Source organism: Sprattus sprattus (assembly GCF_963457725.1).
Source record: "Sprattus sprattus genome assembly, chromosome: 2".
Lineage (NCBI taxonomy): Eukaryota > Metazoa > Chordata > Actinopteri > Clupeiformes > Clupeidae > Sprattus > Sprattus sprattus.
This window is the reverse complement of record NC_137921.1, coordinates 38,249,729-38,264,865: the sequence shown is the minus strand read 5'-3', so window position 1 is coordinate 38,264,865 and position 15,137 is coordinate 38,249,729. Positions and strand designations below refer to the sequence as shown.

The window sequence follows — 15,137 nt, the reverse complement described above, 5'->3', positions numbered from 1 at the left end:
AGACGGCGACAGCGTTTTTGGGGCTTGAAAACGCAAAGAAATGAACCCACCCTCCAGAGTGGAAATCTTAAAAACGCTCCACCGTCACGTTCCCGTCTAAAGGGTTGAAAACGCAAAAGTGTGCTCTGAGCTGCTCACGCTGGCTATCCTTGCCTACGCGTTGACGTCATACCCATGTGCAGTACATCCAAACACCAACAAACGTCAGATTCAACATTATTTTAATGGCCACACATACAGGAAATTAACATGTCGGATTGCTGCCATGCTTTGGTTTTCCGAATTTCGATTTCGCGCTAAGGAGAGAAGTAGAAGGACGTTTCAACGCATGCGCGCGCTCTTGGTGTTGTTGTATGACAGTGCTTCACAGTACCACCTAGCCACCTGGCATGCATACTACATCAAGTTTCACACATTTTTGCGTCCCCGTGTGCATGCAGATTTCCACCCAAAGTCGCTCGTCTAAACGCGAAATAAAAAGTGGGAACGCAACGCCACTTTTGCGGTTTGTGTTCAGATCGTTGTCGTGTAAAGCTAGCTTAAGTCTCAGATTGACTGAAATCTGCTGATCAGCAAAACAACCTACAGCTGCATGGAATCAGAGGCTTATTGTTTCTTTTCTTCAAGTTAAACTGGAATATCTTATTGCCTTTGTTTATCTTCTATCTCATTATCCAAAAAACACTTTCATAGATTGGGCTTTCAAACATTATGAGCAATAAGTTGCAATAAAGGCATAACAGGGCAAGGGCTGTAGATAGGTAAATGCCTCCTTCTCATTTAGACCTACTGTGAATACATTTATCTACCTTAATGTAACAGAGAAATAAGATAAGCAGAAATAAATATAAAAAAATCATACGCTACCGGTATGTACTTTGCACACTTTCGTGCAAGTAGTTGGAGAACCCACAAAACGTCTTAAACACCTATGTATTTTTTTAAAGTTGTGTTTCGTCTATGAAAGGCTACACATGAGTTCAAGTGTGTATGTTTACATGCGCCCAACCTTCTAACAAGGGATATCGCAACAATGTGTAATTCCTAAGGGACTGACGACCGTCACCAAAAACGAATGTAGACTACAGAGTTGCCATTCTTTTACTTTGTATATGGAGCACAAAAGACTAAATTGTCATGTTGTCCAACAACTTCTAGCTTATGAGGTATAACTTAAACAGGTAGTTATTAATTGATAATGACCTAATTTGAACAGAGCTTAAATGGCAGGATAGTTTTATGATGGTCTCTAACAGTCTAGCATGACACAGAGCCCTGCGCGTTGCACGCTGTAACTTCATACGCCCCCTTGTTGGGGCAATGCACTTATCTTTGGCTACATGTAGAGGTTGTCCGGACATGTTCTACAAAACTGTTTGACGTAGTGTAATGAAAACAACATTTACAGTTGTAAAACGTGAGAACGGTTCTAAAACGTTGTCTTCGTATGAGTTCATCTACTTATTTGTGAACCAAGTAGGCATAATGCGCGTTCGGAAGGCTACTCGAGTTAAATTAAACATTGGATTTGCCGACTGTGTCTTCTGTTAGAGCACACACAAAATAGCGTGGCATATTAATAACTATTAAAACAGTACGCAATATAATATAACACCCGAATATACAACTTTTACAATGAAATAAAGGCTATCCCGCTAGAGTCTGAACAGCTAAGCGGGTAACCAGATATTCAAAAACAATACGTAATCCCACAATGCACCGTTCTTCGCCTTACAGCATTACCTCATCCCATCAGCCACTGCGAAAGAAGAATCTTCTGGGTGGTCGTCTAGGCAACGCGCCTTATCAGAAGCATTTGGAACGCCCATCATTTTGCCTCTAGCCAATAGGAGAGATCAGGCATGACATCATTGCTATTTTTAGTGTGGTAGCGGTAGCAGATAAGGTTTGCCTCCACGCTGCAAGAGCTCAGAGTATACAGAACTCACAAGAGAGCAGCGCCTAGAGCTAGGACGTTGCTCAAGTGTATGAAAACTTTTGGACTTCTGTCTAACAACGAATAGCAGTAGCCTACTTGGGAGGTAAAGCTGCTTCAGATTGTTTTCAACGAAGCACTTTCAAACCGCGACAACAACTTTGTTACAGCAGTTCGCGGGACAAGGAAGACTTCGAAAGTTTGAAAATCACCGTGCCTGCGAGCACAGGATACACAGAAAAGTTCTGATTATAGGGACTCTACGCTCATTCAGTTGGGAAACAGAAGACGGACTTGATATCGCTCTCAGTCTAAGTGAAAGACAACTAACAGAAAGTTTTGGTTTCTTTTCTATGTCTGTCAAGATGGAAACTACTTTCTACGATGACTCTGTGAACGGTGCTTTCACTCAGCACGACAACGCCAGTTATGGATATAACCCCAAAGCACTGAAACAAAACATGACGCTCAATCTCAGTGGCCCTGCCGTTAACCTCAAACCTCACCTGCGCGCTAAAGCCAGCGACATACTGACCTCGCCAGATGTCGGACTGCTGAAGTTGGCTTCGCCGGAGCTGGAGAGACTCATCATCCAGTCGAGCAATGGTCTGATCACCACAACTCCGACTCCAACTCAGTTCCTGTGCCCGAAGAATGTCACTGACGAACAGGAAGGCTTTGCAGAGGGGTTTGTCCGGGCACTGGCGGAGCTGCATCACCAACACATGCCCAACGTACCAAGCGTCACCTCGGCCCCACAGACGAGTATCAACAATGGTATGGCACCTGTTTCTTCAATGGCGGGTAGTACTGTTTTCAGTTCAATCATGCGCGCTGACCCACCTGTGTACGCGGACCTCAATACGTTCAATCCTGCAATCAGCAGCGCACCCTCAGCGGTACCAAGTTACAGCACAGCCAACGCCATGACTTACACCTCAACCCATCCACAGCATACGATCAACACAGAGCTCCCCGTTCAGCACCTACGGCTACAGGCCCTGAAGGAAGAACCCCAAACAGTGCCGGAGATGCCGGGTGATACGCCCCCTCTCTCTCCCATTGACATGGAGAACCAGGAGCGGATAAAGGCTGAGAGGAAGCGCATGAGGAACAGGGTCGCCGCCTCCAAGTGCCGGAAAAGGAAACTGGAAAGGATCTCCCGGCTGGAGGATAAAGTGAAGAATCTGAAGTCCCAAAACTCTGATCTTTCCTCCACTGCCAACATGCTCCGCGAACAAGTAGCGCAACTGAAGCAGAAAGTCATGAACCACGTCAACAGTGGATGTCAGCTCATGTTGACGCAACAGCTGCAAACGTTTTGAAAACAACTAGTTCGCCAATGTGAGAGACTCGATCTTATTAAAATCGGACTCTTAAGGACAAAGTAAAAGCTGTTTCTGTGAGCCGTAGAGATGTTCTCTACAGGTGGCCAATGCAGGGACGAACTGGCCGAGTGCCTTGCGCTCCCTCTGGCGCGCATAGGAGTTCGCTTGGACTTGTGGCTGAACTTAGCAAGCTGAGTCCGCTGGTGGGCCAAAAGAAACGGCAACAAACAGCATCAGCGATCCGTCCTGTTTATCGCTGTTTCGTTTTCTTTATGTTTTTGATAAAGACTTTGAAAATTAGACTTAACCTTGTTCACGTTGACAAAGTTGTGCATGGACCTAAGCTGTAAGGAGCAGTCCCAGTATTAGACATGAAAAAAGAGAAGCAAGCACTGCAATAGACTTAGCTGCCTGCTGTCGCGCCAATGGGAAGGCGTGTCAACAGTCTGAATTATTTTGATAAAAGCTGACTGACTTCTAAGTTACAATGTACTTTTTAATTCTCAAATTTTATTGAATTGTTTTTCTTTAGGTTGGAGGAGCTTCAAAAGTTATTTCTCTTTCTCTAAAGTCGTTTAATGGGGTTTCACTCATTGTTATTTGTACATAAGATCAACTGGGAGTACTTAAGTTTACCATTTGTAATAAAATGCAGTATAATTTTTTTTATGTTCGTTTTCTGACCACCTCAGAAACTAATCATTATTTAAGAACTGTAATAAAGTATGTCAAACCATACAAAACAGCCTGTATTTGATTCTCTATCTCTCTCTCAATGTGTGTGTGTGTGTGTGTGTGTGTGTTCGCGCACGCGCGCGATATGGCTACGCAGAAAACATGTCTGCACATGTATCAAGAGCCTTTGTAGCACCAGGTAAATTCCAATTGGTCGGCTTTTAGGTTGGGTGCCCAAAACGTGACATTAGAAATAATAGGAATTAAGTGAGCAGCCTATATCATTTCGATAATAATGATGTTGAATTCCTTAGAAGACACAATACTCAAAAGCACAAATGGCAAAAAGGTTAATTTCTGAGAAATCCACCGCAAAAGCCAATTGTTTCACTAGCCTACTACTTTTATTGGCGTTATGGTATTGCTCTGTCTGTAGTTTCAATTTCAATTGAAAATTGATCTTAGAAAAGGCTAAAATCGGAACTAAAGCAAACACATCAAGCACATATGCAATACATCAGATTTAGTGTTGAGATTCCACTAAGAGAGAAATGTCGCTTGTCAAACGGTGACGTTACAAAGTGAAGAATTTGGCTCTGTAAATAATCTTTGTAAATAACACTTCTCAACACAAACAGGTTTGGCCTAATCCAAACATTGTTCGACATGATGGAATTACAAGATTTGTTGTTCAGATTTCATCAGTGAATTGCCCTGACAGAAATCCCACTTTGGCATCACAGTGACAACACTCACCTGTAGGCTATGCATAAAATCTGAACCATTTTTTTTTTGTGCCTTTTCACAGTCTAGAAACACATTTTGTATTCAGGTCAAGGATTTACATTAATATTGATCACAGCGTAAATCTGCTTTGATTTCAATCCCCAAACTTGGGATAAAATGACATCATACCGGAAGGTGGGTACTTAGCTAACCATATAAGGCAAGAGAGCGGTCGGATGATCCACGTCACATCAGCAGCTAGTGGGCGTGTTTTACGGGAAATGGAACTCCTCGTCCAATCTCCATACGTGTGTGTGCCTACACTTTGTCGCGCTTCATGCATTCCTGGCGGCATTCTTCGGGATTGTTCTGTTGCCTTTAATAAAGCAACACACACAGATAAACGAATTAATTTCTGCTCAAACTTCCTGGTTACACGTTCTAGTGTGACATGTTTTAGTATGTATACTAAGTGACAGTATCTTTATTAATTAACACAAACTAATAAACTATAGGTTAAACTAAAAGATGCGGCAGAAGCGTTTGGAACGCAGCAGAACTGATCAAGTCCTCCTATCCCATACATTCAATTGAGATTGAAAAAACACAGCCATAAGGAACATGAAGGTGTCTTACCATTTTCAGTAAGCAAAACATAACATTACGTTTTGATCAATGTACTCTCTCAGTCTTAGAAATTACAGCTTGTATGATTTTGTGATAGGATATAAGACATGTACTAAATTAGCAATTGATAATCTCTCAGATTAACTGGATATTTGTTGATTACTGGTTGCCCAAACCATTGTAAGGTGTGTGTGGTCGCATCATGTAAGGAACCAGTAGTTCATGTATATCACAGTTAAGTCCTGAAACAAAATAATGATCGTAATATTTCAATGTTGAGGCAGTGATGTCACTGATAAATGGCATTTCTACCTATATGTGCAGTTCTAAAGAACATGTAATTTAAAACCTATATTGTTTTTTTTCTTGTTATCATTATTATATACATTTGAATTGTTTTGTGCTAATATAAACTATTCACTCTTGAATTAAAGTGCAAAAGCTAAGTGTAGGTTCTGACATTTAGATACCTACATAGCTGCCTGCCAGATTGGTGCTTTGTGGTCCATTCTTGAAGTGTCGTCCAACCTGAATTATGTTTACAGTCTGGGGTGTGGGGTGGACCAGGAGCTCAAACACAAACACAACACCACATCATAGTAACAGTCCTTAGAGACCATAGGCCACCACATTTTACTCTTGGGTAGAGCTAAAGTGCTTTAGGTAAACCTACACAACCCCTATAACAAGATAATCTATCAGCCCTTGCATGAACACGAAGGGGGTATTTTTTGGATGTACTGAAAAAAATAGTACAGTCAGCATACTCATTTAGACTACATTTAACAGGCCACAAGCCTATCTCGTCTATTTACCTGGTTGCTGTGGGGATCTAGTACCTGGCACAGAACAGAGGCAAAGGTGAACACCATATGAAACAGCTACTGTTTAGCTTGCTGAGGTAGAAAGCTTACAGGGGGCAGGTGGATTAACATGCATCACAGAAAATTGTGAGGATTTTACACGCCATTCCGCTCATTCAACAGTCATGTCCTCAACCAAAACCACAGTCAACCCATATGCTGTTGAAGTCATCAAGACAAAGAAAGAAGAGCTGGTGGGAGGTATTTTGAACACTGAGGAATTACTAGACCTTCTTGTTGATCATGGCATCATCTCACACGACCAAAGGCTCTTCGTGTCCAGCATCAAAACACAGAAGGAGAGGAACTCCAAACTGCTGGACATTATCATCTCCCGTGGCGAGCGGGCGTGTAGGATCTTCTTTTACCCCTGTTTGAAAAGGGCTGAGCCTGACCTGTATCAGAACATGAGAGCCTATGCTGGGAGCGTGAATGAAGACATCCGTGATGCCCGCAGACAACTGATTGGATATTTACTGGAGAGAGACCATCAAAGGCCAGCGGCAAACACACAAAACTCAACGCCTACAAAAAACTCCCTTAAAACACCTTCAAAAGTCAGCAAAAAGCACAAGGCAAAAAATGCTGAGATGAAAGAATGGGAGCCTTTAGAACCTGAGCAACAACCCAGTCACATCTTTACAGCTATTGCCAATGGAGATCTCATCCTTCTGGAGGAGTTTTTAGTTGGCAAAGATGTGAACTCCATCAAGCAGGGCTCTGACAGCCTCCTACATGTTGCTGCTGAGCATGGTCAGCTGTCAATCATAGAACTCCTCCTGCAGAGTGGGGCCAAATTGGACGCAAGGGACCATCAGGGCTGCACCGCCCTTCACAGAGCAGCAGGGAAGGGCCACACCGCCACTGCAATGTCGCTTGTAATGGCAGGGGCCAATATCTACATTTGTGACAATGTTTCAAAGAGTCCTCTTCACCTAGCAGCACAAAATGGCTACCAGGAGACTGTGCAGGCTCTAGTGAAGGAGGAGTGCAGGTATCTAAATAAGCAAACCACATTTCTCCACATGGCAGCAGTGCAGGATGACTCTGAGGTGGCTGAAGTGCTACTGAGGGCAGGGGCAGAGGTGGATTTTAAAGACAGCTGCAGGAAAACGCCACTGTGTTATGCCGTCAGCCGTGGGAATGAGCGAACAGTCACAGTGCTTCTGCAGGCAGGTGCCCAGGTGGACTCTGATGCTATGGCCAATGCATTTGACCTAAACAGTAAGTCCATGCTGAGACTCCTGCTTCAGAATGCTCCAGAGCAAATGACAGCAGAATCCATTCATTCTGCACTGTTCAGAGCTGTGGAGAGGAATCTGGGTGAGATTATCACAGCTCTTATAGACAGTGGGGCTGATGTCAACACACAGAACAACCAAGGCTACACTCCTCTGCTTCTAGCTGCTGAGCTGGGAAACGTGGAGGCTTTCAAGGCCTTGGTGGGCAAAAAAGCAAACCTGGAGGGAAGACTGTCTAACTCAACAACTGCCTTACACCTGGCTGTTCAGTCTGGTAATGCGACCATAACACAGGTGACCATCACATTTGATAAATAAACTTTGTGGAATGCTGTTGGAATGTACTTATGGACTTTTAAAGTTATTTCTTAAGTTAAAGTGCAAGTTAAATTTAAAGTATATGGCAGACGCTTTTGTGTAAAGCATCTTACACAAATATATTTAAAAGAAGGAATTTGAACAACAACAAAAATGAAAGCATAATGCGCCTTATGATATTAATAATCTCGTATTATTAATCTTGTGTGTAAAGCAATGTGTAATATGCATAGTGAACAGACAGCATTATCTTAATTGTTTATGGTAATTCTACTGACTATCACATTCATTTAGAACTATTATATCTACTAACAGGTGCTCCTAGAGATGGGGATTGAACCAAACATTACTGGACCTAGAGACCAGACTCCCTTGCACATGGCTGCCATGCATAACCAGTCTGCACTGGTTGGCCTGCTGCTGCGTGCTGGGGCTCAGGTGAACGCTATCACTCAAGATGGACACACTGCACTCCATCTCGCTAGCCAGAGAGGCCACTCAGAGGTGGTGACCCAGCTGGTGAGGGCCAAGGCTGACCTCAGCGTGCGGGACAAGGAGGGGAGGGGTGCTTTGCACTGGGCAGCTGCCCAGGGAGAGGCCTCTGTGATCAAGCTGCTTCTCCCAGCCGGAGCAGACGTCAGTGCTACGGAGAAGGAGAAGAAGACCCCGCTGCACATGGCAGCTATGGAGGGAAAGGCTGAGGCTGTGTCTTGTCTGCTGCTGCAGGGTAAAGCCAAAGTGGAGGCTAAAGACATGGATGGCTGCACCTCTCTTCATTACGCTGCAGCCAACGGACACATAGAGGCAGCGACAGCCCTTCTATCTTCTGGGAAAAACAAAAGTGTGGACAGCAGGAACACCTGGAGAAGGACTCCTCTACACGCTGCATCCGAGCAGGGCCACGAGGCACTAGTGGAGCTGCTTCTCAGTACTGGTGCCAAGATCAACGCTACAGACAGCAACAAGGACACGCCACTTCACTGTGCCTGCCGTGCAGGGCACCAGGGCATTGTGCAGAGGCTCGTAAACTGGGCACACAAGGAGAAGGCGAACTTACAGGCCATCAATAATGTGAAGAAAACTCCCTTACAAGTGGCTGATGCTGGGGATACATTGAATCACACACACATTGCTACTCTGCTGAAGAAGAAGATGTTTTTGATGAAATGAAGAGATATCTATGCATCAGAAAGTTGAAATTGTGTATGTATGTGAACTTTGCTCTTTAACGTTAACTGCAGTGAAATGTAAAAAAAAAAAAAAAAAAGAGGAATGTTTTCTCAGTCTTATCTTAGTATTTTAATGTAGGACGATGATCATCAAAATAATAAATGAATTGAAAGATAAGACACAAATAAGCACTGTGTTTACTAATATTAGTCGCCAGATGGCGACAACTACCAGAGACGCGATAGGGACTTTACTTGTACGCACATTTTATAGCTGAGGATCTTCTGTCATGTGACTGCCAAACAAGTCAGGTGATCGGTTGTTGATCTTTTCAAAATGATGGACCAGAATGGCTAGGAATGAAGAGAAACAGTACGGGAGGCTGAATCGGTTGTGGATTCAAAAGGAGAAAGAAGGCAAGATATAAAGTAGATCCTTAAAATTCAACCAAACATGAGTTGTTAAAGTGTATTACAGAGGGAACTAAAAACATGATAACCAACTTTAGTTACCCAGGGAGCTAGCAAATTAATGTTGATGATGCTGTTTCCTACGGTCCTTTGCCATTTCATATGAAACACTGCATTGGGGTTTAATATAAATATACATTAGGCTAGGACACTGTAGCGATTACATAATATCATATCAGCCGTAGCATTTTTTCAAGCTTTCTTTGTGTTCGAACTTAACTAGCTTCAGTGACCAGGTCCTGGTGATTACTTGCAATTGTTCATTCTTGTCATGCTTTTCATGTACCAGAGGGCCGTATCAAAGATGTTCAAACTAGACCAAAACTTGTGAGTAAACTACGTGTTCGAGATGAAACGGAATCATTGTAATACCAACCTGACTAAACGTGTGTAGCTTTATTCACTCTTGATTGCATTGCAGTCAACACTCAACTCTGCTGCTGCTGTGAAAAAGTGGATGCCAAGCATCAAGGATGAAATAGAATACTATTTACAGGTAAAAAAAAATTGACAGCAGTCGGGTTATGGGTAGTTTTTGCTTACGGCAAAAGACCACGTGTGCCATCTAACGGTGAAATGTTTGAAAAGGAAACTAGTACACTTCCTCAGCCATATGTAGCAACCATAGATGTCTTGCGCTTTGAAAGAGACGTTTTCCTTATAGAGGCATTTCCCCCATCGCTCTATTTAGCATGAACTGTAGCACAGTGAGTCTTTTGCTCCGTTTTTGTTTCATGCCAAACAGTGCGTCACCATCCTCAATGAGGTGTAATTTTACTGTCCTTGACGCGTCACTTGCCCCAAAAGAGGATGAGGTTTACCCAAAGATGCATACATAGGCTACTACTTTTTTCCCTGTTATTTCACATTACCCCACATGACAACATTTTGAGAATTTCCTCCTAGACTCCGGCAGAAGGTTCCGGGCTATCAAGACCAAAACCTTGCACCACCTGAACAGTTTTTGTCCCCAAGGCAGTGGGGCTCAAAAACAAGCCCCCTGCATCCTACTGACTCTGCCCCACACACACATTACACTTATACACATTTACACAATTGCACTGCAGCTTAAACTATGTATATACTGCACTTTGCTAATTCCAATTCACTGCATTTTACCCCTGCATGTACCCAAATTATGTATTTTTCTATCTTGTAAAACATTTATCTTTTATTCTTAAGTTTGCTATTTTGTTAGTTTTGTTTTATGTCCTATGTACTAACCAACCACACCAAGTTCATTTCCTGTGTGTGTAAATATACTTAGCCATTCAAAATTATTCAGATTTTGATTAATGCCACACCACTGGTTTCCTTTGACAGTAGATAAAAGGTAACCACAATTGTAACGGTAAAATCCATGATTTTCATCTGGGTTACTTTATCATGGGAGAGTTGTGTTAATTTTGAGCTGTCTTAAGAGCTACTATTGAAATTCATCTCTTCCTGATCACACAATTAACTCCTCTTGGTGCAGCAATCCCAGCTGTCCCACTATCCGGAGAGAAAGATTGCAGAGTTCAAGCTCCACATTGAGGCGCTAGAGAGGGAGTACAAACGCTTCCTCAACAAACTCCGTGCCCTCAACCCCTCCGATAAGCAACATCCCTGGAAACCCAGAGCCTACACCAAACGCAGACAGGACTTTGCTGATACTCATGATGGTACATCCCATTTGGTTTATGTTTGTGTTTTTTAACAGTCTAACCTTTTATCGTGTGGAAATATTCTTCATAATCTTTGATCATCACATGCACATTCAAATTTAACCCACTAGAAGTGTTTACTGGTGCGTCTTATGAAACTATCACAAATTTCTTCTCAGCCGTGTTTATTTAGCACAAAAACAGATTAAGATTAAAAGTAATTTTGGTCATTACTGACATTTGGCAAAATGTCTCTTTCACAGAAAAAAGATTGTGCACTCCGGACCTTGCAGTCTCAACCAATCAGGCGGCCATTGCACAGGAGGACCAGAGTTGCAGTGCAGGAGTCAAGCAACCATCTGAGCCCAGCGTCACTGTGGACCTACCCAACCAGGACCAGCCTCTGGCTTTCGACCGGACGAGACTGTCAGTGGCCGTGGCCGGGTACCGGGGCCCACTAGTAGGCCCTCAGCAAACTGAGAGGCTGTCTGAGGTGCTATTTTCCGGCCTGCCTAACCTCCACAGCTCCCTCCAGGCTCTGGCTAGAGCAGCTCAGAGCGGCTCAAAGGAGGAGACGGAGAAGACCCTCAGCTCTGAGTCTGGCCCACACAGCACGTCTAATGTGTTGGGACTTGGCTGCTACTCATCCTCAGATGAAGAGTTGTAGCTGTCCGTTACGCCTTTAATGTCAAGAGGAACTTTAAGTCAGTGTGGTCTAGAATTCAGTGCTCAAATGGAGCAGCCTTAGGTGTTAATTTTTATGCATTGGTATGTCATGTTCTTCCTGAATTATTAATTGGTGGTTGTTTTCGCTCCAGTTTTAAATTTCATATTGGCGAGGAAGTAAAAAATGCAGTACTGATGCCAACAGCATTGAGATGAAATTGTTTGCGTGCACAAATAATGGTCTCAATGGAACAACTGCATTTTTGTGGTCTGAATCAAAATGGGGCTTTCGCAATGACATAACACGGTGTATGAATCAAACAGTCTCTGTCACCACAGCAGACCTCTAGCAAAGGAACTGCTGATTCAGATGGAGATGAAAAACTTTGCTCCTCTCAAACGTAACTTGTTACATTCAGAGAGAAAAAGAAGCCTGTGAAATGTAACGCACAACCGCAGTCCCAACCTCCAAAACCCCACTGTTCCACCTCTGCAGAGGGGACTGAGTTCGGGGAAATGGTCTGCCCTTTCAGCTGACAGAGCACAAGCACTGCTGCAGCAGAGGTGCCGGTGATGGTGGAGAGGATGGGGGTGGGGTGGTGATGGTGATGGTGATGTAAGCGAAGCATCAAAGCAGGACCCCAGTCAGTGAAAGCAGTGGTCAGGACTTCCTAAGGTGCTAGAGGAGAAATGAAACCTATGGTGGCTCACACACATAGGGTAACTGCAAAAGGAGTTTACCTGTAATTTTTTTTCAATAAATTGTCTGTTTCGACAAAAAAAAGTAAATTTGTGTGGCATTTATACCTGAATGTACCTAGGTGGGTGAAGAAATATTTTTAGAAAAAATAAATTGTTTACATTTACATTTAGTCATTTAGCAGACGCTTTTGTCCAAAGCGACGTACAAGGGAGAACAATCAAGCTAAGAGCATTAAAAAAACCTGGTGTAACCATAAATATTGCTTATAAAACGACATAGAAAGAATAAAAAAAGAAGTGCGGGCCTGTTGCTGCTTAAGTGCAGGTTGAGCCAAGGTGCCAGTTTAGGAAGAGAGGTGCTCTTTGAAGAGTTGGGTCTTCAAGAGTTTCTTAAAGGTAGGAAGGGACGCTCCTGCTCTGGTAGTGCTAGGCAGGTCGTTCCACCAACGTGGAACTACAACTGAGAATAGTCTGGATTGCCTTGCTTGCACTGGGGGCAGTGCCAGACGACGCTCACTGGATGAGCGCAGCGTCCTGGGTGTGACATTTGCCCTTACAAGAGCATTTAGGTAGGTGGGAGCAGACCCAGTAAGCACTTTGTAGGCAAGCATAAGTGACTTGAATTTGATGCGAGCAGCTACTGGCAGCCAGTGGAGCTCAGTGAGTAGCGGGGTGACATGTGCCCTCTTTGGTTGGTTGAACACCAGGCGCGCCGCTGCGTTCTGGATCATCTGTAGTGGTTTTACCACGCATGCCGGCAGGCCCGTTAGGAGGGCGTTGCAGTAGTCGAGGCGGGAACCCACCAAGGTTTGCACCAGGAGCTGGGTGGCATACTGGGTTAGGTACGGCCTGATTTTGCGGATGTTGTAAAGCGCAAAGCGGCATGACCTCGCGACAGAGGCAATGTGGGCTGTGAAGGTTAGTTGGTCGTCAATAATGACCCCGAGGTTTCTTGCTGTTTTGGATGGAGCCAGAGATAAAGAGTCAGTCTTGATGTTGATGTTGTGGTGGATGAACTGTTTGGCTGGGAAGACCATCAGTTCTGTTTTGGCCAGGTTCAGCTGAAGGTGGTGGTTTTTCATCCATGTGGATATATCAGCAAGACAGTCTGAGATCCGTGCCGAAACAGTGTTGTCCTCAGGAGGGAAGGACAGAACCAGTTGAGTATCATCGGCATAACAGTGGTAGGAAAAACCATGCGAGCGGATGATGGGGCCCAGCGAGGTGGTGTAGATGGCAAAGAGAAGTGGTCCCATTACAGACCCCTGGGGCACCCCAGTGGTGAGGTGGTGGGGTACAGATAGATGACCTTGCCATGACACCTTGAATGAGCGCCCAGAGAGGTACGATTCAAACCAGGAGTGCGCCTTGCCTGAGATGCCCATACTTGATAGTATGGACAGAAGAATGCGGTGGTTGACTGTATCAAACGCAGCTGATAGGTCAAGCAGGACAAGAACTGAGGATTGAGCTGCTGCTCTAGCTGTTTTTAAAGCCTCTGTCACAGATAGCAGGGCTGTTTCGGTGGAGTGACCGCTTTTGAATCCAGACTGGTTTGGATCGAGGAGATTGTTTGTTGACAGGAACTCTGTGACCTGTTTGGAGGCTGCCCTCTCAAGTGTTTTAGATAGGAGAGTGAGAAGTGAGACCGGTCGGTAGTTTTCCACCTGAGTGGGATCGAGGGACGGCTTTTTGAGCAGCGGCGTCACCCGAGCCACCTTGAATGAAGAAGGAAATGTTGCAGAATTAAAAGAGGCATTAATCACCTGTGTTATTGCCGGTAGGACGGCAGGGGAAATGGCTTGAAGGATGTTGGATGGGATAGGGTCCAGCGGGCATGTAGTTGGACGGCTACCTGCTAGGATTTTGGAGACCTCACTCTCAGTGAGGGGGGTGAAGGAGGGAAAAGATGAGTTGTTGATGGTAGCGCCCTTAGGGGGGGAAGACAGTTGGTCGAATTGTTTCCCAATGGCTGCCACTTTCTCTGTGAAGAAGGAAGCAAAGTTATCGGCTGTGAGGTTAGTAGCTGGGGGAGGAGGAGGAGGGTAGAGCAGAGTTTTGAAGGTGGAAAATAGTTTCCGAGCATCAGTTGCACTGTTGATTTTGTCATTGAAAAAAGTTTTCTTAGCAGCAGTGATGCTGGTTGAGAAGGAGGCCAGCAGTGTCTGGTAGCTTGCAAGATCGTCCTGTGCTGCAGATTTGTGCCACTTTCTCTCAGCCGCTCTGAGATTGGAGCGCTGCGTTCGGAGGGTATCACTCAGCCATGAATGAGACTGGGTAGCTCGCGCAGGTCTGGTAGAAAGTGGACACAAACTGTCCAAGCATGAGCTTAGAGTGGAGCAGAGAGATTCTGTGGCGTCATTGACACCTAGTGAGGAGAAGGTGGATAAAGGTGGAAGAGTAGAGGAAACCAGGGAGGAAAAGTGAGTGGGGGAGAGTTTGCGGAGGTTGCGCCGGAACGAGACCATAGGAGGAGGGACAGAGGGTTGCTCAATGAGTCGAACATCAAAGCGAATGAAGAAGTGGTCTGAGAGATGGAGAGGGGTTACAGTTAGGTTTTCCGTGGTGCAGTTCCGAGCAAGGATGAGGTCGAGCTCTTTCCCTGCTTTGTGAGTTGGGGGAGTGGGTACCTGTTGTAGGTCGAACGAGTGGACCAGGGTCCGGAAGTCAGCCGAGTTGGGGTTGTCTAGGTGGATGTTCATGTCGCCAAGGATGAGTATTGGACACTCATGGTCAGGGATGGCTGACAGCAGGGTGTCCAGCTCATGG

At 44.7% G+C, this 15,137-nt stretch overlaps 3 protein-coding genes across 3 annotated transcripts; all 3 read left to right on the top strand.

Annotated features, from left to right (window-relative positions):
* The first annotated feature begins 1,951 nt into the window (after positions 1–1,951).
* Positions 1,952–3,996, top strand: jun (Jun proto-oncogene, AP-1 transcription factor subunit). Its single transcript, XM_080833686.1, has one exon. It carries the CDS (start codon positions 2,290–2,292, stop codon positions 3,259–3,261), a length of 972 nt encoding a protein of 323 aa, XP_080689812.1. The 5' UTR covers positions 1,952–2,289; the 3' UTR covers positions 3,262–3,996.
* Positions 3,997–6,280: 2,284 nt separating this feature from the next.
* On the top strand, positions 6,281–8,884 carry caiap (CARD- and ANK-containing Inflammasome Adaptor Protein; the record flags this gene model as incomplete). The annotated part of the gene is made up of 2 exons (XM_080860051.1): positions 6,281–7,690; positions 8,030–8,884. 2 exons carry the CDS (start codon positions 6,281–6,283, stop codon positions 8,882–8,884), a joined length of 2,265 nt encoding a protein of 754 aa, XP_080716177.1.
* A 349-nt stretch (positions 8,885–9,233) lies between these two features.
* LOC308360197 (uncharacterized protein) lies at positions 9,234–12,318 on the top strand (the record flags this gene model as incomplete). The annotated part of the gene is made up of 5 exons (XM_080831985.1): positions 9,234–9,300; positions 9,644–9,681; positions 9,776–9,850; positions 10,832–11,018; positions 11,264–12,318. 5 exons carry the CDS (start codon positions 9,234–9,236, stop codon positions 11,665–11,667), a joined length of 771 nt encoding a protein of 256 aa, XP_080688111.1. The 3' UTR covers positions 11,668–12,318.
* Between the last annotated feature and the right edge of the window lie 2,819 nt (positions 12,319–15,137).

Excerpts from the sequence above, each read along its gene's own strand:
- jun (XM_080833686.1), top strand. The coding sequence starts at position 2,290 with ATGTCTGTCAAGATGGAAACTACTTTCTACGATGACTCTGTGAACGGT.